Consider the following 22,676-nt stretch of genomic DNA (forward strand, 5'->3'; position numbering starts at 1 on the left):
ATAAATTAAGATAATATAAAATACAGTAAGTTTTCCATATCTCATACCGAAACTGACCGGACAATTTGATCTTTTTCTTTTTCTTTTTTTTTCTTCCTTTGTACTCCGTACTTTGTGGCGAAATGGTGCCAAATCATAATAATGGAAATCCTAACAAGCCCCCCCTTTTACCACTTGGGTCGGAACCCCCGAAAACCTCCTTCTTTTCCCTTTCCTCTCTTCCGGTTTTCATATATTTTATACTTACTCCGTATATATATGCCTGAAACCTTGTCGTACAAGAGCAGATGACCTTTTTGCCCCTCTTTGATATCCTTTCCCTCCTATCTCTCTTAAGCATTTTCTACCCGCCTTTCCCCATGTTACTTTTTACCTGCTTCTTCATACTTCCTTATACTCCGTCATACTGCCTGGATACTTCATCGGCCTACTTAAACACTTCTTTGAACATCTAATATTCCCCGTAGGTAGCCCTTATCGCCTCCTGTTCTCCCTTGCGTTCTCACGGATTTCGTTCCCGAGCCGAGTTCGTAGGAATTCCGTTGTCCTCCCTCAAGAAAATCCCCGTTTTCCTAGGAGGTTTTTAAGGACAACCAAATCACAAACCCTTCCAACACACTCCAGATCTATACTATTTTTTGGGGGTTCTTGCTCACTTTGATGGTGATATCTCGTTTTACTGCATGATAGGCCTGGCTTTCATTATAGCCCATTGGAAGGGCCAATAGGGCTGTCCCTTGATTCATTTTGGACTTGAGGGTATAGCTATGGTTCTTTTTTACCTTCTCCATATCAGTTTCCTACTCATCCATCTAGATGCTAATCCTCAGAGCTATGGGTTGCCCCATTGACTACCTCCGGGATGCCCTAGGCATCCAATGACATTCCCGTGACTTTCCCCACTACATTGAATAACGCTAGTCCATATTAGGGCTAGTGTATTTCCACGGCTTACTGAGAACAGTCGGTTTCGCAGATTACCAAATTACCATACCGGTAACCTTGGAATTTTGCAAAATTGACAGGAATCTGTCCAGTCAGTGTTCACAATGAAATCCAAGAAAGAAAGAGAGAGAGAGAGACACTCTGGATGGTTGGTTTCAGGTCGAGTCGTTCCTTCCTCGAAGTCCTCCCGCTCCTTCCCTCAAGTCTCAACCCCCCCTTTCACCCTGACACACTTGGTCTCTCTGCCTACCCGGACAGCCCATTCTCTGCCTTAGGCCCCCGTAGCCTCCTCCTTCCTCTGTCTCCAGTTCCTCAAACTCACTCTCTTCTTTTTCCTCTCCTTTCCTCTACCCTCTTTCCTTCGCGCTTTTCTTCCTTTCTTTATTCCTTTCTCTCATTTAACTTTTGCGCCAACCTCTTCTCATCTCTTCCGATCATCGGTTCTACGACTTCCCCCCCCCCCCTTTCGCTTCCTTCTTGTGACCGCACCATCTTCAACTTTCCAACGCGTCCACTCTCCAACGAGACGAGATTGGAAACATACACGATCACGAGAAAAATTGATATGCGATTTGAACAGTGACAGCTTGGCTACGCCTCTGTCGAGAAAACATCATTTTGTCTTCGCCTGAGAGGGGGTTATCTGTCGGCGATGACAGATACCTCCTCCCTCGCCATCACGCACGCCACAACGGATTCCTATCCGGTCCACGCCCATCGCGGGTCCCCCGCCGCCGTCGACGGCGCCGCCTCCGACTCCGGCGCACCCGATGAAGAACCTTACACCATCAAATGCATTTGCTCGTTCGATGAAGATGATGGCAACACGGTTTTCTGCGAAGGGTGCGAGACATGGCAGCATATTCTGTGCTACTACCCGGACAAGAAAGTACCAGATGTGCACAACTGTGTCGACTGCGAGCCACGGCCCCTTGACAACCGTCGTGCCCACGAACGACAACGGCTGCGGCGGATCCGAGAGAAAAGCGAGGACGGTGACCGGAAACCAAGACGCTCTGGCCCCAAAACAAACAAGAGAAAGTCCAATGATGCCGATGGGAATGCCTTCGGTCACAGACGACATGATTCGGGCTCCCGTGAACAGCCACCAGTCAAGAAAGCAAGGGTGTCTCGCCGCCCATCGACTTCAATGAGTGGTATTTCGGCTCCCCCGGGTCTGTCGGCTGAATCGCGAAACCGTCGCTCCTCCACCTCGGTTGCGATGAGCCCAACAAGCATCCCTGGCCCTTCTATTCCTTATTACTCGGACGAATTTCTCTCTCTTTACGATCGCGATGATCAATTTGTTGAATCGAAGAGTATTCTCAATTACGGCGTGGATTTTGTCAATGAAATTGTGGCATGGCTCAAGGACCCACAGATCTTGGCGCGAGTTGCCGATGGACTCAGTGTGGAAGATTTCGCCAAACGGTCCGAAGAGGCCATGGATCGGTCTCGCTGGCCCTCGTTGGCAACAGAAACCATTACGGACTCGACAATTGAGATCAATGGTAAACACCCAGTCCACAAGATCTTGAAAACACGCGATCCAATTGAAAAGGACGATATCGTTGGTGAAATCTTTGGCAAATTAGGCCACGTCAAAGACTACAAAAAGCTCGACAGCAACCGATGGGAGGAATTGGGACACGCCATGCCTTTCGTGTTCTTCAACCGGCAGCTGGACCTATACATCGACAGTCGTCAGGAAGGAAACGAGCTCCGCTACGTCAGGCGGTCATGTGAGGCCAACGTTAACTTGAAAATCTACATCACCAATGGCCGACAGTACCATTTCTGTTTCGTCGCTAAAAAGCCAATCCCTGCAAACTCAGAAATTACCACCATGTGGTATTTCGACGACTCTTTCTTTCATGCCGATGCGACAGTGAAGGAGGAGTTCAAGGACAGGGTGGTAGACCCGAAGGACGCCGCTATTTGCATTAGCACCACATTGGCCAACCTCGGTGGCTGTGCTTGTGGAACCCCTCAAGCCTGCGTACTGAACAAGCTTGATCGCCGCGCCAAGCCAGGGGGCCTTGCCAACAAACACGCCAAGCCGAAACCGAAGGGCAAGGGCAAGGGCAAGAAGCCAAAAACTCTCGGTCTTCCCACTGACATCGGTCGCGCCGGTAGCGAGACCACCAAGAATCCCGATGAGAATGACCCCGCAGCCGACGCCCGATCAACTTCTGGTTCTGCGCGTGGTCGGCACACTGGCAGTCGCGATCTCAGCCCCACGGCGTCGCAGCAGCTAACACTGCCAGAGCTCTCCAGTCGCGAAAGACGCAAGATAGCGGATGCTGAAAAGCAGTTCCAGCAGCTAGAGCAGCTTAAACCCGTCAATCCCAAAAGGAAAAAGCGTTCTAGTGGCCCTGCGACACATTCTACCCCTGCAACGGTCTCAAGCTCCACCCAAACTGGTTACGACTTCAAACCTTATCACGAGCCTGGCCCGTCTCGATCCTCTGAGATGGCAGGATCATCATCCCGGCGTGATGTTGCTTATGTCGACGCTCAAATCGAACTTGACGCAGGCGACATTGAACTCGATTTCTTGCTTGAAGCACGTCGGAAGCGAGGATACAGACTCGGCTATATCAATCGAATGATGATGATGAAGGCTCAGTGGTGTGCGGGACTTCACGTCGCACTGGACGAGTCTCAGCGAGATGCATTTGAAGCCGGCGACTCTAGTGTCGTGCCCCCTGGAGTCCTCCCCTTTTGGTTCGGTTATTACCCGCATCCACTCGACGACAGGTCTCATATCGAGTTGCTCAGCGACGATTGCGAATTAATGGGAATAGCTCCTGGTAACGGCCCCGTTGCGTTGCCCCTTCGGTGGTCTTTCCACCAGTCCAAGTATCCCCAGCCCCCAGTCAAATACAATGGGATTGAGATCAGAGGAATGCATTATGACCGTCCCGCGCGACGCGTCCAAGGCGACGTTGAGGAATCATCCGCATCTGTGTCTACCAGTGATCCGGCAGTTCCGCCTTATTGGCCATCTACTGCGGCGCATACCTTTAGGATTCCTGGGCCTGGCAATCGCCGCAATTTGCATGGTTTCATGCCACCACCACGGGCCTCGAACCTCCAGTCAGCGCTTAGTCCTGGTTCCATGTCGACAGGGAGTCTCGCATCACCTAGTTCTCATGACACAGCTTCCCCAATCTCTCTCGTGCCATCTTCTGGCTCTGCACTCGCAGCCACACCCGCCAAGAAGAAACTCAGTCTGGGTGATTATCTGATTCGACGTGGCACCATGACGACCACCCCAACTTCGGAACCAACTCCTGCCCCAGCTCCTCCCCCAGCTCCTCCCCCAGCTCCTGGTCCGCTTCGTAGCGAAACTCGTATTCGCGCCCAACATTTCATAGCCATCACGACGGTCTTCGGTGATAATCATCAACCTCCTCCCTCCAGGACCGAAGCTGGGGGTGACAAGAACGAGCCCTCCGACTCTCGCGATATCTCTATGGAGGATGCACCGGAGACAACACCCACCAAAAACCCGTCTATTTCTTCGTAATACGACCATCCGCGTGGTAGTAATGGTGGGCCTGTGATAAAAGGAAAATTCCGCCGTGGATTTAACGTTTTTTACGACCCAAAATTTCTTTTCTCGTGTGATTTCATTTCGATACCTTACAGCGAGGCGGGCACGGGCGTTCGACTACTTGTTTCAACTTTTCTTTTTATGTTTTCTCTGCCGGCTTCTTTTTTTTTTCCCCCTCCGACTTTTTCGGGCTGTGGATGGCGTATGGCGTGGTTCGGGATTGGTTCTCTGTTATGGGAAATACCATTGGGGTCAGGGTCTTTGAGAATTGTGTCTGCCTGAGTTGCAGCACTTGATCTTTCACGATTTGTCCAGTTTAATCCTGGATATGTATGGCCTCTTTTCGAGGCTAGATAGCTTGTATGAACAATGTAACTTTGTCCTATTTGATTGGTCTCGCGGTTGTAGGTTGGTAGGGTAGTATAGATCGGTATATCTTCGACCTAGCATGTTTTATTCTCTGATATTTCTCTGTGTCAGAGGTTGTTGCTCATCTCGAAGCCAGGTTAGAGCCCTTTCTTTTCGAAACAGGGTCAAACTTGTTCAATTTGACTATGCGAGATGATAGGCTGAAAGCACAAGATGACTCAATCGTTGCGAGGGGAAACTCCTCACGCGACCCCTCGTTTCTTCTTTTATTATCTTTGATCTCATCTACAACTCATATGCATTGATTCTAAACCAAAATGAACAATTCTAATCATGATATCCTCGTGCTGAACGAGATTGATCCTCACAGATCTACAGAGGTCTCTGAGATCGAGCAGCCCACGCTTCCTCCAGCAGATGGAGGCAAGGCTGCATGGCTGATGTTAGCTTCGTGCTGCTTCATTCAGATACCAGTCTGGGGTCTGTTGTGACTGAAAAAAACACAGCATGTAAATACTAACGAAGCATCCAGGGTTCTCCACTGTCTTTGGTGTCTTTCAAGAGTACTACTCAACACATGACGTCCTTCAGGGAAGCAAGAATGACCTGGCAACCGTTGGAACTACTTCCACCGTATGCAAAGGATAAGCTAGGACTTCGTCTTCACTCTACTCTAATGCGTTATTCTAGGGACTCCTTTATCTTCTCTCACCTATCACTTTCACCCTTCTAACAAGATATCCGCATCTACAATACTATTCTGCACCCGCAGGCCTGGTCATCACCGTCATAGGATCTCTATTATCCTCATTCTCAGAGGAGGTATGGCATTTGATTGCCACCCAGGGTGTCATGTGTGCCATTGGGAATGGGCTCTTGTTCAGTCCGTCCTCATTGTACCTTGACCAGTGGTTCTTGCGCCGGAAGGGCCTTGCTCTTGGAACTATGTGGGCTGCAAAGAGTATTGTTGGAGTCGCCTTGCCTTTCATTGCTAGTGCTTGTTTGAATAGATTTGGCTCCAGTACTACGCTAAGGGCTTGGACTGTCGTCACGGTATGAACCAGATCCTTTCCTCGGTATTTTTGTGTTTGTGAACTGAAGTATAAGACGATGTGTCTTGGGTTTGATACCAAACCACCGGGCTATCAATGATCTTCACATTCTCAGGCCACGGCTAACACAAATCCGAATTGTCGGAATACAGTTGTTAACCACCCTCATGGCCTTGCCATTCATGAAACCCCGTATCCCAATATCGCCATCTTCTTCAGCACGCCGCTTGGATCTGAGCTTCCTCAAACAACCCACTTTCTGGATGCTGCAAACGGGGAATATTATCCAGAGTTTTGGATATTTCTTACCAACTACATTCCTCCCTTCTTATTCGACGAGGACTGTCGGGCTATCCCAGAACACCGGTACAATGCTGGTCTCATTATTCAACGCAACATCTGTCTTTGGTGGGATAGCCCTAGGAGCACTCTGTGACCGCTTCTCCGTCACAAACATCATGCTACTATCCTCAGTTGGCTCAGCGTTATCAGTACTTCTATTCTGGGGTATGGCATCGTCGTCAAGCACAGACTCGTCACAGACGGCTATCGCCCTTCTTACTATCTTCTCTATCACGTATGGCTTCTTTGCTGGTGGGTTCAGCTCCACTTGGTCTGGAGTCATTACTCAGATCAAGCGTGACTCCTCGCCATCTCTGGATACTGGACTTGTCTTTGGGCTTCTTGCTGGTGGACGAGGAATTGGAAATGTTATTAGTGGACCGTTGAGTACAGTGCTGCTTAAGTCGGGGTCTTTGGGGGAGTCGGGTGGTCTCAATGGCAATACTGGTTATGAAACACAGTATGGAACGCTAATTCTTTTCACTGGTATCACGGCGTTTTTCGGCGCATGGAGCTGGATGTGGAGGTATATCAGCCCTGCACTGCGGTGTCTTGGTTGATTGTTCGGAACAGCCGTGGAGTACATGAGCAGAGAACAGACAGTGATTGTTGGTGCATAGTTAAGGAAGGGATGGCAAAGAAAAAGGCAGGTGAATATAATCAAATGGTAGCTATCTCTTTATGAAAAATATTTTACTCAATTATTCTTTGTATAGAATGTAAAAGGTCCAACTTAAAATGTACTGAAACACCGCGTCACGTGCAGTCTGCGGAGCTTCGACTCCAAATGCGCGTTCTTCAATCCCAGCCCCGACAACTTTCTTACCTATACCTGCTGCAACCAAGGGCCACTGCCCTATCTACAACAATGGCATCCGAGGCCGCACTCCAAGATCCTCTCCTGTCACTGCGACGTGCGATTGCCTCTGGCAACCTCCCAACACCGACAACCTCGTCCGAGCTCTCCGACCAACCTGCCACAGACGACCTGGCCAAAGCCACACATCTCTACTTCGCCCAACCAGCCCCTCAAACAATCGCTTTGTCAACCCTCACACGATTTATCTCGGCATCTACCAAATCCCCTGTTGACCTGCGCAGTATTCTTTTCGCCTGGCAGAACAAAGATGTCGCCATTCCCGAGTACATCGCCAAGGCGCAGGAGTTCAACGAAGCACTGAAGCAGCAGACGAAAGAGGGTGCCAAGGAAGAAAGCGTTCAGATTCTCATCTTCCTTGAGCGCCTTGACCTTTTCACCTGGCTAGAGGGTGCCTCCGACGACAGCGAACACATCAAACCCCTCGAGGGTGCCGCTGCCGCTGCTGAGGCCGCCGCCGCGGCTGCAGGTGTTGCGCAGGCCGATAACGCCGCCGGAATTGCCGCCGGTGCAATTGGCGGCGTCACCTCCGTCCCCAGTGGAACCACAGGAGCAGCCCAGCCTGGAACTCAACTTGGCCGCCCACAAAAGCAGATTGACCCTCGACTACAGGAGATTTACAATGGGGAGCGCAAGACCGGTGACCGCAACACAGTGCTGCGGGGAATCAAGCCGACAGTGAGTTTCCTCTAGACAAGATGCGATAGACCTCAAGCTAACCAACTCCCCAAGGATTTCTCACACGTCCGCAAGAGCGCCGAATTATTCCTCGACCGCAACCGCAGTCGCCCGGGCCAACCAAGCGCCAAACCAGGCAGCAAGAGCACTATCCCGGCCCCATCAGCCGGTCTCTCGATGTCATCATCGCGCAAATCGAGCTCCTCCCACTCCCGCCCCGACCCAATCATCCTAATCTCCCCCTCCGCCTCATCTCTCATCCGCATGTCGAACGTGAAATCCTTCCTCGAAGAAGGAATCTTCGTACCCCCGGACCACCCAACACTCTCCAGCGCCACCGACGCCAACCTCGTGAAGCTCGAGCGACCACTCCGTCTAAACGGCGACGCCTCGAACCCCAGCGCAAGCGCAAGTTCCCGCGCCGGAAAGCCCACCCGTCCAACCAAGTTCATCGTCGTCGACGGAACAACCAACTTCAAGCCCGAGTACTGGAACCGACTCGTCGCTGTCTTTACTACCGGCCAGACCTGGCAGTTCAAGTCTTACAAGTGGTCTTCGCCGCCGGAGCTGTTCAAGCATGCTACCGGTGTGTATGTCGGGTGGCGGGGTGAGGATGTCCCTGGCCAGGTTAAGGGATGGGGTCGTGGTGTTGAGACTCATGCTGTTGAGCGCTGGGACGAGAAGAATGGTGTTCATGGTGGTGGACGGTGGCGGGATCGGGAGGTTGTTGAGGGTATTTGGACTGCTATTGAGGAGGGAATGAGACTTCGTGGATGGGGAACTAAGTAGAACTTTTTTGCTTCTTCTTTTTTGGGGTCTCGGTTCTCTTTTCTCGATTTCCTGTCATCTTGTTCTCTCAATACCCTCCATTTTCCAAGAATATGATGACCATTGGCATTCAAGGCGCAGTTCTAGGCGTTGTGGTTGTCTTTTCTTTTTCCTATTTGTTCCCATATGTTTCTATGTATGTATAATTTGATCTAGGCTCAAAATGCATTTGAATTTCAGTTTGTAACTTGGACTTTTGTTTGACATAAAGGTGGGTTTTGGCACATTCTAAAGACGTCGAATGATTACTCCCCGGTGTCATAATAGCCCTGTATACAAATAAAACACAAAGTCCATTGACCATTTACTTGGAAGATATGAGAATATAAGATCATGTTCATTGAAATTCCCAATTAAAGAATAATATGACATACACAAGCAGACCAGAACTCACTCGCTGTGCCCGTGTAGAACAATGCAGGGAACTTGAGAAAAAAACGACTCGGGAAATAGAAATCGAGAAAGAAAAACAGAAGAAAAGAAAAATGGAATCATATGACATGCTCAAATGAAGAGATCAAAAAAAAAAAAAAAAAAAAAAAAACAAAATGCAGAAAAGGGTGATGAGTTGTATGGAAGAGAACAGAGAATAGAATAGAATAGGAAGAAAAAGGACATGCAAGGAACGCCGGGTCTGATGCTCAAAAAGGAAAAGAAACAGCCTCTCCAATCTTTCATGTTTTCAATGTTTTGTTTTTTTTGTTTTTTTCTGATTCTTCTGAAGTCTTCCCTTTCAACACTTCCCCCGGGAGGGAGAGAGATGGAGGGAAATGCGAAGAGTAAGGTAATAAAAAGAAAACAATGCCATCCAAATATTACAAATATTTTCCAGTTCCGGACTTCTCTATAACATGAGCCATCGATCATAACGTCTTTCGTTCGGAGTGGGAGAATCTCGTGACGAGTGGATTAAAAAAAGGAAAAAATGGATATGGCAGCCAGGCATACTCTCATCAAGAGAGTGTGGCTGGACTGCATGCGGAGGAAAGAGAGAGAGTAAAGAACTTCGTGGTCGGAAACGATCATGACGAGATTGATGAAATCGGGTGTCAAGGTCGACCGGATATTTCATGTCCCCCTTTTGTATAAGGTGACGGGGGGTTCCGTGTTGGGGCCACAAGCATGAGTGCGGGGTTGCAAGGTGGTTAGATTCGATCTGTGCCTTGAGGATGGCATTCGAATGCTGATTTCCAGACTGCGTGTGTTGAATGGTTCGGGCAGTAATGCACCGAAGGGGGGAGCTCATGATGAGTCGGAGTCGGAATCGCAGTGATACGAATCGTCTTCGAATGGGTTGCGGACTATGTCAATGCTTGTGGGCGGTGGTTGTCAGGCACGCGCAGAGCGACTCATGCTGCGTTCTGGAAGTGAAGGCGGACCAGCTGGCGTGGGCGAGTATGAACGTGGGCCTCCCAGGATGTCTACGTCGTGTTCTTGTAGAACAACGGAGTATTTGGGGTCGCGCAGGAACTTGGGGACGGAGTCGCTTGACATCAGTTTGAACACGGAAGTTTGAGCAAGCTCGAACAGGTGCACCACTTCTTGGAGACTCTTGAACATGGACTCGTCGTCTCCAACAGCCTTGGTCATGCGGCTGGCGAGGCTGTTGCGGAGCGCGTGGTCGATGTTCAGCTCACAGGGTGAGCCGGGAGCCAAAAACGCGTTGTACAATCCATATGCTGCCGCCAAAGTTTCCCGCACCGAGTCGACCTTATTAAATGTACCCATCTTCTCGGCCTTGTGGTAGTTCGTGGTGAATTCCGAGACATCGAGATAGAAAGACAGGTTCTCCTCACACAGCGAGTAGCGAAGGAATTCACGGAAAAGCAGACGCAGAGCGGGGTCCTGCAGGATGTGGGTCAATCGGGCATTATTGGAGTCGCGTGGCATACCGCGACTGTCGTATGTCGGCGCAACCTCCCGGGTCTTCTCGCGGGCAATCCATCCACATACGCGCTGTCCACGCTCGGTAATACCGTAAATGGCATACTTGGAAGGCTGGAAATGAGCATTGGTCCCAACATCAGGGTATTGTTTGTCGTCTTGAATCATCGTGATCAGGCCGTACTTGAGGAACAGTTCAGAAATCAAGCAGGTTTCCCGACGCTCAATGGTCGTTGAACAATCCATCAACCAGTCCACCGATGCTTTCCCAGTGAATGTGTTGCTATAAACCTTTCCATCGAGAAGCTTGCGCTCCCGAGCCACCTTCACACCAACCAGGCCGTTGGTGTAATCACTAAGCGAGTCGGAATCCGATGTTGAAATACTGCTCTTAATATTCGGGCCATCCTGACCAGCAAAGCGGCGGAAAATGACCTCGATCGTCGCGCGATCATGGGACAGCTTGTCGCTTTCCGTGTCACGCTCTAGGTTCACCAGCTGCATAGTGTTGCGTGGTGACTCTAGTACATCCATCACGTGACGAGCGGTGATGCCATTCCGCTGGCAGAAACGCTGCAGGATATTGATACCCTTCGGGGTGAGCTGGAAGAGGGCGCCCTTGAGCGGGAAGATCAAAAGCGCTTTGCCGTCGACAGATTCAATGAAGCGCGCATCGACAAACCGCTGACAAACGGATCGGGCCATTTCCTTGGCCATGGAGAAAGTGGTGGTCGTTGTAGTCGTGACGATGCGGGATGGGTCCTTTGGGTCGGGCATGCGGTTGGACTGGGAGAACTTGAGCGAACCCAAGTTGTTGATGGCCTCTTCTGAGGTGAATGTGTGATCATATCTTGTGAAACGAACGCGGTGCGAATCCAACTTCAAGCTGACCATCAATGTGGAGAACAAGTCCATGAAATCCTACGCAAATCAGCCCAATTGTTCCAATATTTCCTTTCCCATTCATGTTTTCAACCTACCTTGGTGAATGGTCGCTCATCTTCGGTCATGCGCAATAACCTTGACGACGTCTGATGCATTTTGGGTGCGGGCGGGGGAGGGCGGGTTTCGTGGGGGGAGTAGGAAGGCGCTGAATAGTCAAGCGACGCTTTGGAAGCGAATTGGGAGGATTGTCGACCAAGGCCGGAGAAGAAGGGCGCGAAGTTCCCGTCAATTGTAGGTAGGTGTCGCTGTCGAATGGTGGGGTCACAGGGGTTGCGGAGAGCTTATGCGGTTTCGATAGGCTACCGTATGAAGTCGAAGAACGTAGTGTACTTCCAGATAAACTAGCAAGAGCGTTGGAAGTTTTCTGTGCTAAGGCAGCGAAAGAGCGACGATTGCGGGAGATAGTACCGCCAAAATCAGAATCAGGAACTGAAGGGAGAGAATCTTCTCGGGTGTGGCTCCCGGTTTGGGTTGGCATTGAATGGTTTTGAGTCTTCGGGTTGAACCAGAGGGAGGGAAAAGTGGGTTATGCCAAACACCTGATACCGGAAAAAAACATGGGAATTTTTTTTTTTTGCAAAAAAAAAAGAAATGGGTAAAAAAAGAAAAAAGAAAAAAAAAGAATTAAGTGGACTTGCTAACTCTCCAAGGTAAAAAAATGTAAAAAAAAAAAAAAAAAAAAAAAAGAAATTGGTAAGAAGGGGGGAGAGTAAGGAAATTATACACTATGACAATTTCCTCTTATTATTTTCCTTTTTTTTTCTCTCGAATCAATTTCAATAGAAAAGAAAAGGAGGAGTAGAAGAAAGATGGGTCTAAAGGGGGGGGGAGAGCGGGATTGAAGGGAAAATAATATATTTAAAAAAAAAAAAAAAAAAAAAAAAGAAAAAGAAATAGGAAAAAGAAATGAGAAAAGAGGAAATAAAAAAGGGAAATAAAAAAGGGAAATAAAAAAGGGAAATAAAAAAGGGAAATAAAAAAGGGAAATAAAAAAGAAAATAAAAAGCAAATAAAAAGGAATAGAAGCACCATTCGGCCTGTCAGCCTACGATCCACAGCCCACGCGTGAGCCCCGAAAGAGTTTGGCCTGATGCATCCAAACAACGTGGGCCATGAAGATCGGTGGGTTCCGGGGTCTGGTATTACATATGTACAATACCATACCTGCATAGTACATACTTGGTCTTGAAAATTTCTACATATATTGAATAGGTTCTTCCAGGTTGCATTTTGAATGCAAGGGGAAAATTGAAGTATACCTTAACCAAATGGCTGGGATATGTGAATATTGGATTCTATAGTCCACTGATAGTCTATTCTCATAGTTTGGATTAATTCCAAATCAATTGATGGAGCCAACCAAAGAATTAATTAAAAAGAATGGATCCCCCAAATCTATTCCAATGATTTCATTGATTTTTTTACCGATGTTCCAAGGCCGACCGAACAGATCCGCTAGATCGTGATACGGCCGTACCGGTAATACTCCGTATAGGTAATCTGAACATTCAACATTGAAACATTTGAATGTTGCATACCCAACCCGTTTCGTTGTTCTTAAATTCCCCCTGTCTGAGTCACTACTACCTTACTGACTTGGGACTAGTTCTCTGGGGGGGTTTTTTTTATCAACATCTGGAGCTTCGGAGTATTAACGGGCAAATCCAGATCTGAATCTTCAGTGTTACCTATATACTCCGTACTATCTATAATAATGTATATTATAATACCCTGATTTGAGTTGTCTTTTGAATGATCTACTCTCGGCTTCGATAAAATATACGCCATTTCACCATTTGTGATTCGTAAGCTGTATGCTGACAAAACAGGTAATGATGTAAAGCTTGAGCCCACGTGGGAATCCTTACACTTCCCGAAATGCTAACGTTATGCTGATGATATGATGTTGATATTATCATCATAACTACCATGGAAGTCCTGTTAACCTTATCGAGTGGCAAACCCTGGAGTAATCTACCTAGATATGACAATGGGGCTTTTCTGTGCTTATTCCTAAATATCGGCCCACTCCAAGCCACCTCAAACATGGTCGAAAAATAGATCAGAGACGTTATTATCGATATTGTGCTCCGTACACTAAGTCCGGAGTGTTGCCGAAGACTGGGCGTCATTTACCTAATTACACTGCAGGTGTCTCCAGAGATTCAGAAACTTCCTCATTACAGTGAGAGCATCACATGTCGCCATCGGACCAAGCCCCCCACTTCCACTCCGATCGTCCAATGGTGGGGATGATAGGAACCTTGGAACGCTTTCGTATATTGAACCAAACACTGCCAGTGTTTCGTCTCGTCGCTAATCCTAATTTGGCGGGTCGCATATTGGCTTTGATCCTGAAACTACACTATATTACACAGCGCGAAAAAAAAAAAAAAAAAAAAGAGACACGATAATTAATATATAATCCCGTTATTCTACCGAACAATGTATACAAGGTTAAATGGTCATAGTGGGGGGAGGGGTATTTCCCTTTTGAGGACCTTGCGTGTAACCTGAAAATATGTCAAGGCGGTCAAGGGAAAAAAAAAGTCCTAATCTCCAGGCTTCCATGGCGATTCCAAGCGTCTTCTTTTCATTTCATGTGCATAACCCATGTGGTCCCACGTGGGCACACGTGGAGAGATATGCTTAGCGTCTGACCGCCGAATCCCCTTTTACTGTTTTGCGCTTAGAGGGAGGCGCAGCCTCGCGAATCGTTGCCCTGAGGTCTGAGTTACGGGTCGCGATGGGGATGTTTCGCTAATAAAGTCCATATAATTACAAGCGTAGATTACTACCTTTCAACGGTTTTGGTTCGTGTACTCCGTTTGTATCCCGGTTCCTGAAGAATGTGTTTCAGCTTCCTCTCCGTTCAGGTTTCGCGAAAAACACGGGGCTTTACCGCCTTGGCGAAACAATTGGCGCCTTCAAACCGGAGGAGAACCGGAGACGCTTTAGTGTTGCATACCCGCCAGGTTCTGGAGGATCAGATCATGATCGTCAATTTTGTTATCATCCATGAGCTCTTGGAAATACGAGGTGATCAATGCGCAGCGAATGCAGGGGTTGGTAATCTCACCTTCTCCGCGGTCGGGGTCTGATGTTAGCGAGCTAACTAACTAACGCCAACGGTCACCCCGAGAGCCTCATCTTACCCTTGATTCTCATTGAGATAGCGCCCAGCGCTCCGAACACGAGGGCACGAATATGGCCCCAAGGATTTCACTTGCATGAACCACGCTCCCAATTGAGAGTTTTAGACAAGCTAGTCAACGATCCTGTCTGGATCGAGCTATCAGACACGTCAGCAAAGACCCCATTCAGAGTCAGTGCTCGCGGAGAAACAGGGCTGGCCAACTAGACCTCCTGGAACAGGTCACGCGAAACGGCAATGCAAGACGTCAGTGCGAGTTTCATCCGCCAGGTGCCGGCCAGCCTTGCCTAAACAAGTTGTATTCTGCGTACAACATACAGAGTAGACCCAACACAAGTACCTTGATCTTCAACTAAAAGGTTTAGACTAGACCGCTCAGACCTAGCCAGAAAAGACAGATTAAGCAAAGATACACAGTGATTGCATACCATATGATACAGGGTTGGCTCCCCCGCAAGACGAGATTAGCCAACGGAAGTTAAATTGGATAGCGCAGATCGGATATGACATGGTACGTCACAAGAAAACTTGGAAGGCGATAAGAACATCGAGTAAGCGACGTGTCATATCTACTGCAAACTGTTGAGATCTATCGAACAGGATCGAACGGTGCCACGTGGAGATTGAAGCAGGGGAGATGAGGAGATAATCCAGGCAAAACAGTTTCTCATCCCGAGATCCCAAAAGGGAGGGGGCTGCTTATGTGATGAAATTGGGGGCCAAAGGGGGTTTTCCGGTCGCACCATTTCGGCTCAGCCCTGTACGAGCAATGCCGATGTGGCTCGAATTACTTCCGTGCGGCTCTATATTAAGAGTGATGGGGTTTAGGCTGGTTTCAAGGAGTCTTGATAAAACAAAGTGAACAATTCAAGGGGTGGGTTAGCGAATAATTCGATAACTCCGTACTCCATATCCCCTCTGTACTTCGTATGCGTATATGTATACGGAGTACGGAGTAGATTATTTTCAATACAATTAGTCTTGCACATCAGATCCATTATTGTGAGACGCTAAGCCCAAAGAGAAGCTAGTGAAAACTATCCCTGTCGGTTTATTCCGCCTAGTAAGTTAAAAGTGGATTCAAGCTATCTAATATTGAGGCCCGCTAACAGATTGGCTCACGGAGGTTTTCCTATTAAGAGTCTAAAGTTGCGGTCAGACATTTCAACGGTAAGCAGAAAAATATCACTGAGCCGAATGAGACTTCAGTGACCCTTTGGTTGATCTCTAAAAGCAGTGCGGTAGGTAATATTGTATCCATTGTTACATACATGTAATTTATGCCACATGGTATTGTATTTTCTACAGCTGTCAACATCCCTGGTGGCCACGCGACAAGGGATTCCTGCAGGCTTGAATATTCAGGGGTAATAGTCACCACCCATTGCACCAGACACACGTTTTGACTCGAGTCATGGGAAGTCAAAATAATCCAAATATCCAAATCATCAGACAGAAGCTGCCAAGATTCCAACCCTACCCTTTCAGGACAAAAGTTAACATCCATCATTTCAGGGTCAGGGTTGTCCCTACATGTCGATCAGCACAAATGGAAAGCTTATGTACATGAGTTAGCTCTGGGGCATACCTTGCCGAAAATATACATAGAGCAATTCTCATATTGTATACTTTGTATGGAGTACTCCGTACTTCGTACAGGCAACTTACTTTCCTAGCCACATATCACCTCCTTGCCTATTCGAGGGTCCCTGCATGTAGCAGGTGTACTTCATACATACCCCGAGCTGCATGGTTGTACGCAGATCCCTCCGGAATTCAGGGAACCAACATCCGAGGACTAGTTTCCTTTTCTGTAGGAATGTGGCTTGCGCGATTGGGATTCCAACTATGCTCTGATGCTCCCTAGGCGAGCTAGCCATGCTAAACTCTAAACACCTAGTAAGCCCTAGCCTCGGGGTAGTTGCTGGGTGAAGTACATATTTAGATTTGGGCCAGGCCGGGGATAGAGAAGGCCTAGATGAATCTCGGTGTTCACCTTCACTACCCCTTGATATCCCAAAGTACGGCGTACCTTTAGATGTTCTAGATCGCCACATCATCTCAATCTTCAATTACAGGATCGATCTTCGTTCCCGAAGCCCCATCAATGGTCCAGATTTAGAACGGCCAAGAAAATCCCGACACTACGTATCACATTGCAGGGGCCGAATCTGTCGGGAGCTGCACACATGTGGGGGAAGTATAGCTGAGGTTGCCACGTGGAATACCAGAGAGGTCGATAATTTAGACCTCGAGCACAGATCTAATCATCCCTAGTTACAGTAGGCCACGACTCGTAAGCAAGGTGTCTAGTGGTTCTCATAGGTGTGATCCCCGTATTGGGACCATGTGGCTTGCGCAACGACCTCTCCTCCGTACTTTGGTAATCAGCCACATGTCCAATCTTGCCAGGATGACGATCCTGACAAAGAAAGAGTCCTGATTGACAGAAACTCTCCTTGCAAGACTAGTGAACACACTAGTAGAATCCCGTGCACGCAGCACTGGGTGAACAGAGCCTCATCGGATCTGTTGCCTATTCAGTGGCACGCTGGGGGAGACGGGTACATATGGACCATCCCTGGGCGCTTGGTACGGAGCTGCCGTGCTGATATTCATGTTTGAAACCCTTATCGGATTTCAGGCTTTCGACGTGTACTTTGGACTCGCTGGACTCGAATATCAGTTGTTCTCGGGCATCCCGATTGTTTGTGAGAAATGCCGAGTGGGTCTTCTCCCATACACGTAATCATCAAGGTTGCGGGCATATACGGAGTAGATAAGAGATGATCTTCAATGTCGTGAAGTTGAACTTTGTTCACACAAATGGGAGTGGGAGTGGTTGAGGTGTGCACATCATATACTCCGTACCCGAGGTCCCTCCTCCGTATAGGCCGTTTATAGTAATATGACCCTTTTGCCCGTGTGTATTATACATGTATATTATACCGTATACTGATATAAAATACGGTGGATTATGCCCGTTCATGGTCGACTCCACTTGCTGAAAACAGATAGTGCAGGATGGGAGTGTAGTAGTGAACCACGTCATTGACTTTAAATGATTTTAGCTTATGAATTGTCGAACCAGACTTTGAAAAAATGCCCTGAATCATGTACGGAGTCATCTATAATCCGGCCGAACGGGGGTTAACGGAGAACTCCGGTGTGGCAAAATCTCTTGGAAACGCTAGAAGCCTTCTAGAAGGATTCTGGAAAACGCCAAGAAGCCCGTTTCGGGTAGTTCCATGGTTCGACGGGCCACTATATACCTAGATGAGTGTCTGTTTCGCCTATTTCTCCTGTTTTTCTTGATTAAGGGGCAACATCCCGGAAAAAAATTGGGTTCTGGTGTCGATGCTTTGTTGTTTTTCTCCTGTTCCTGAAATTTCTACTCATTTGGGGAGGACTCAGGCTTGGCAAGTGTCAATTATCAATTGTTGCATGTATATCCACGCTAGGGATTACTTAAAATGTCTAACAACCTAATTAGGTATACTTCACGAGACCGAGTGACACACACTCACAAAGTATATCAAGGGCTAAACAAAAGACTATTAAGATGACTACTAAGAAGACTACTAAAAAGACCTTACAATTCCGCATATGCGCCCAACTATTCTTGCTTTATATAAAACATGTTCATAAGCAAAATATTAGTTAGGTCCAACTACTTGTACTGCGTATCTGATCTACAATGTACGTAAAAATAAGGCCAAAAAAGAGAAACAAAGAAAAACCTCCGATGGGTCACCATACGATATACGAAGTATGTACTTTGTATACCCACCAGGCAGACAACTCCACCTTCACGGTAGACACGGCAGAGGAGCCACACGGGAACAAAAGGACCTTCAAGTCCACGTGGCAGATCGGCAAAACACCGGTGACAGAGAACAGCCGACTTACATATGCAGCTACACTCCTACCTGGTTAGCGTGTGAGACACTATCCGGCTAGCTAAATTGTTGTAAAAACTCATTCCTTCCTTTCCTTCCTTCAGGATCTCGTTTACTATATTCTAGTAGAGCATTCAACGAATAGGAAATAAAGCCAAGTATTTTTTGAAAGAAACAAGAAACATTCATTCAATACTTGTTTTTTTTTTTTTTCTTCCTGAAACGGCCGGTCCATTCGTACATGTATATCGTAGACACCAAGAGAAGTAAGACAACTAGACCGAGTATCATATTGAGAAGATGCTATCAAGTGACAATAAAACTCAGAGCAACCAAATATTGAGCAATCATCGCCAAAACTAGGTCTTGTTACTTATGCTTGGTCTTGATTTTCCAGAACAGAGGTTTTGAAAGTACGCATTTGCAATCCTTAGAAGAAAGGCAGGATTGTTAGACCGAAGCATGTTAACGAACCGATCATTAAAATCCTCCTTCTCTTCCGCCGTAAACTCAGACCCTCGGTCATGTATACAACACATACATTCAACGGTACAATGTCCGATACCTTTCCCATTTTTGGTGGACAATCGACGTCTCTTGCAGCATCCACAGTCCCGGCTACAGCAACCCCCTCTGCTAATGCAGTCTTCAATAAGCTCTTCCCCGAGATACCAAGCAGGATTGCTCTTCACAGAAATGTAGCATCTTCTCAATGATCCCACACGGAGCATACACTCCCATTCGTAGAGTGTTCGTACTTGATGGGAACGTGGTTTTTTTTTTTAGTTTCTCCAACTTCTTTTCGAGTTGCTTGAGTTGTGAAGAGTTGCCATCGATGTCTGCAAGCTTTTCCGCAGCTCTAATCTTGTTATTCATCGCATCTTCTCGTTGAACGGTTGACCGGAGTGAGGTTTCAGCCAAAATGATATTGATGACCAAGTCGCAACTATATTGTGAGCGACCATGATAAACCCACCCATGTGTATTGGTATAGCTATAAGCTGGCTTGGCAGACAAAGTCCTATACTGGCCAAACATCTTGAAGGTTTCGAGATATGGATAATGCTGAAGTCACAGGTCAAATCTTCGGGAGATGAGAGTAGTTTTTTAAGAGTATATAAGAAGGAGCGTGGTAAAGTTCAGTAGTTCATCAAGTCATCATCATGATCTTGCCTCACCTTATAAGGTTCAGATTTAAGCCGGTGCTAAATAGGGATAGTTTATTAGCGCATCGGACTATTACTTCACTGGGGTTAGTTGATCTCGTAGTCACATCTACAGGCCCTAGTCGGGTACCAGATCTTAATCTTATATCGGAAGACTAAACCATCCATTAAATATCAGGACCATATTTACTCTGATTGGCTTATTATCCAAAAATACATAATATATTTGATGATAATGTAAGATCAAAGGAAGAGAAAAACAAGAGAAATGTAAGGAGAAAGTGATAGTATGAAGTAATTTAGGAAGGCACGTCCTCGTACCTTCCTCTCTTTTCTTCCCCTTTCTCTTGTGGAAACGAGCTCACAGTTGAGCCTTTCGACATACAAAATCAAATACATGACTTCCTCGGAAAGAACTCTTTCTTCCTTTTTCTTCCTTCTTTTCGCTCATCAAAATGAGGGACGAGCTACTCCCCGAATTTTGAGCACTCATGTGCGCCCTCACTTTCGTGATTGTTGGGTTGATCGTGTTCAATGTAAAGCGGAGGGAGCGACAGTAAGTCTTCCTAGTCTATCTATCATCAAGTGGAATCAACCTGGAAGCAGTTATTGACCAGCAATTTCTATAGCAGAATATTGGTGAAGCAAGCCATTGAAATTGCTACAGACCCCAATTTGGCCGCTCGAGTTGACGCATTTTGGCAGAGTAAGACCAACGTGAGATTGCTTACTCCCTCAAATGCTACACAGAGACAAGTACTGACAGATGCTTGGACAATATGAACTACCAAGCCTCGCCCCAACCTCCTATTCGCACAAGCCCAATGGGCAGAGAGATTCGATGCACGACAACATTACTTGGTCTTTTCTTGTCGTCCACAGGGGCAGCCCCTACGAAAAATTACTTGCACAGCAAATTGGATACATGCTGGACCTATGTTGCAAGTTCGGTTTCATGACTACGAGGAAACAATATTTCTTACGACAAAGCCAAGACCAGGTTTGTCGACGGTAAATTGAATGGTCACCTATGATTTCTACCGCTGATCAATATGTTGAATCTCACGATCCCAACCAACCAGTACCGCAAACTAGTGCTTTGTTTATGCTACCGGTGCTGCCGCCAACTTGAGCGACAAAAATGACCTTGGATGTTGGGCTACCTTCACCCATTGTCTTTTCATGCGCAAGGCGCAGTTGGTGCTGGATTTCCTTATGTTCCTGAGCAGGTCCTCGTTTCCCCAGCTCAACAAGGATGGAGCGAGTGTTTCTCCAGAGTCTTTGGAAGAGACACTTTAGACTCTCACGAGGAGTCAGATGACTGTTTTTGGATGTCTCGAAACTTCTATAGATTCTTATCGTTAGACTTCATACATTACTATCATTTTTATGGGTCGACGTTACGACAAAAAAAGAGTATTGGACGAGTGTTTTGGTTCTTTCAAAATAGAACTTGATAAGGTATAAGCGGATACGACTGTACTCCGTAGTTAGTTACCGAAGACATATATACCTACGTAAAAGACCACTTAGTTTTGGTTTGGTCATGGGCTGTTTAGAAGCTCTGGTTATTTGCAAAGCCGTTTTTATGCCTTTTGAGTAACCTTGTTTTGGCCCTTGAGATTTGAGAGTTTGGGACCCAATGTTTTATGGAGCCGTTGTATTTATCCTTATCATATATTTATATTTATATATTTATATATTTATATAGCACCTTGGAAAAGTCGGTCTAGATATTTTAGCCTTTTAGCCTTTTTAGCCTTTTTAATCTCTATAGTTATACATATTAGTTAGCTATAGAGCTTACCGCTAATTCTACGTATCCTTTTAGCCGTAGTACCGATAACGGGGAGAGAATATCTGTGGGAAAAAAGGTCCTATGAAGACATCTAAAAGACTACCTAAATGATCACTGAGATAAAGATATGATAAGGCCTCTCCTAGAAGTACTATCGTTTTTATGATCACATGGATCCCTGGACACGATTATGGCTCGAAGGTTTTTAGGATCATGTCTTATCGCCGCGGTAAATGGATAAGACTGTAGGTGCCGACATAACCAAATGACTTGCATCATAACCTTGGTTGTGGGGCTTCTACTCATGGACGCCCACGTGGCTCTGAAGAATCCAGATCAAAGTTTGTTTCATGTATGATCTATTTGATTGGTTGACCATGTTACGCAGATAACCTTCATATCGTGACGGCTTAGTCGGTCACTCTGGTATGACCACGGCAGTTCTATGAACAACCTTTGAACAACCTTTATGCAGAGAACCATGTCGAGAATCATGCACCTCGCAACGGGAACCGGGAATCGAGGAGGTGCATATGGTACTTGCGCAGATTTGAGGCATAGGGATCTACCCGAGTACACCATACACCATACATGGTCTAATTTGAAGGTTAATATTATTATTGAGATAGAGAGGATACCGGCTCATTTACTCGGTACTATTCATGGTAAGACTCTTATCTTATCAGTGATATCAGGCAATTTGACCTACTTGGATACGGAGTACCTACCTTGGTCTTTCTTGATTATCCGCTACTGCACGTGAAGACGGAAGTTGTCCGATTGAGAGTGATCATCGCAAGGAAAATCAAATGAGATCATACACTTTGTTTAATTGGGAATTACTCCGTACCAATATCACCATTCGATATCTCCCTAATTAACCCAAAGGCCTAATCATCAACACCAAGCTCCGCTCCCATTCGAAGAAGTAACTATCTGACTCGAGATAACCCTCCGGTCACTCACTACGACTAACCTTGCAATCCCAGAGACTAGCCGGCTTGGCGGGTCAAATCATGCAAGCCACGAAGCCTGAAGAAATGCGAAAACAACACTCTACCTTCTCGTCTTCTATTGCATCAAAGCGGGGTAGTCAGAGCGAAACCGGTGGCAGGAAGATCCTTGACGTTTGCTTTTCTCCCCGGAGTACAACATTGCAGCGAAATTATGCATTTTATTA

General features: G+C 46.9%; 8 protein-coding genes across 8 annotated transcripts; 5 read left to right on the forward strand and 3 right to left on the reverse strand.

Annotated features, from left to right (window-relative positions):
* Positions 1 to 1,597: 1,597 nt before the first annotated feature.
* On the forward strand, positions 1,598 to 4,477 carry N7455_007814 (putative PHD finger and SET domain protein; the record flags this gene model as incomplete). Its single annotated transcript, XM_040960265.2, has 1 exon — positions 1,598 to 4,477. The coding sequence occupies one exon, from the start codon at positions 1,598 to 1,600 to the stop codon at positions 4,475 to 4,477; it is 2,880 nt and encodes a 959-aa protein (XP_040809281.2).
* Positions 4,478 to 4,866: 389 nt separating this feature from the next.
* Positions 4,867 to 5,178, forward strand: N7455_007815 (uncharacterized protein; the record flags this gene model as incomplete). The annotated part of the gene is made up of 2 exons (XM_065605738.1): positions 4,867 to 4,912; positions 4,985 to 5,178. 2 exons carry the CDS (start codon positions 4,867 to 4,869, stop codon positions 5,176 to 5,178), a joined length of 240 nt encoding a protein of 79 aa, XP_065460687.1.
* Positions 5,179 to 5,190: 12 nt separating this feature from the next.
* Positions 5,191 to 6,827, forward strand: N7455_007816 (putative MFS monocarboxylate transporter; the record flags this gene model as incomplete). Its single annotated transcript, XM_040960223.2, has 4 exons — positions 5,191 to 5,353; positions 5,406 to 5,506; positions 5,564 to 5,926; positions 6,078 to 6,827. 4 exons carry the CDS (start codon positions 5,191 to 5,193, stop codon positions 6,825 to 6,827), a joined length of 1,377 nt encoding a protein of 458 aa, XP_040809311.2.
* A 308-nt stretch (positions 6,828 to 7,135) lies between these two features.
* Positions 7,136 to 8,611, forward strand: N7455_007817 (RNA polymerase II accessory factor CDC73 family protein; the record flags this gene model as incomplete). The annotated part of the gene is made up of 2 exons (XM_040960250.2): positions 7,136 to 7,822; positions 7,877 to 8,611. 2 exons carry the CDS (start codon positions 7,136 to 7,138, stop codon positions 8,609 to 8,611), a joined length of 1,422 nt encoding a protein of 473 aa, XP_040809307.1.
* A 1,368-nt stretch (positions 8,612 to 9,979) lies between these two features.
* Positions 9,980 to 11,957, reverse strand: flbA (developmental regulator FlbA; the record flags this gene model as incomplete). Its single annotated transcript, XM_065605739.1, has 3 exons — positions 9,980 to 11,455; positions 11,515 to 11,759; positions 11,810 to 11,957. The coding sequence occupies 3 exons, from the start codon at positions 11,955 to 11,957 to the stop codon at positions 9,980 to 9,982; spliced, it is 1,869 nt and encodes a 622-aa protein (XP_065460688.1).
* A 2,394-nt stretch (positions 11,958 to 14,351) lies between these two features.
* N7455_007819 (uncharacterized protein) lies at positions 14,352 to 14,647 on the reverse strand (the record flags this gene model as incomplete). The annotated part of the gene is given in 3 exon segments (XM_040960278.2): positions 14,352 to 14,431; positions 14,448 to 14,576; positions 14,635 to 14,647. The coding sequence occupies 3 exon segments, from the start codon at positions 14,645 to 14,647 to the stop codon at positions 14,352 to 14,354; spliced, it is 222 nt and encodes a 73-aa protein (XP_040809279.2).
* A 189-nt stretch (positions 14,648 to 14,836) lies between these two features.
* N7455_007820 (uncharacterized protein) lies at positions 14,837 to 15,143 on the reverse strand (the record flags this gene model as incomplete). Its single annotated transcript, XM_065605740.1, has 3 exons — positions 14,837 to 14,920; positions 14,945 to 15,014; positions 15,049 to 15,143. 3 exons carry the CDS (start codon positions 15,141 to 15,143, stop codon positions 14,837 to 14,839), a joined length of 249 nt encoding a protein of 82 aa, XP_065460689.1.
* A 5,046-nt stretch (positions 15,144 to 20,189) lies between these two features.
* N7455_007821 (uncharacterized protein) lies at positions 20,190 to 20,997 on the forward strand (the record flags this gene model as incomplete). The annotated part of the gene is made up of 4 exons (XM_065605741.1): positions 20,190 to 20,254; positions 20,331 to 20,415; positions 20,465 to 20,698; positions 20,794 to 20,997. 4 exons carry the CDS (start codon positions 20,190 to 20,192, stop codon positions 20,995 to 20,997), a joined length of 588 nt encoding a protein of 195 aa, XP_065460690.1.
* Between the last annotated feature and the right edge of the window lie 1,679 nt (positions 20,998 to 22,676).

The sequence above is a fragment of the Penicillium solitum genome, assembly GCF_028829755.1.
Source record: "Penicillium solitum strain IBT 25940 chromosome Unknown utg000005l_segment0_segment0, whole genome shotgun sequence".
In the NCBI taxonomy this organism is placed as follows: Eukaryota; Fungi; Ascomycota; class Eurotiomycetes; order Eurotiales; family Aspergillaceae; genus Penicillium; species Penicillium solitum.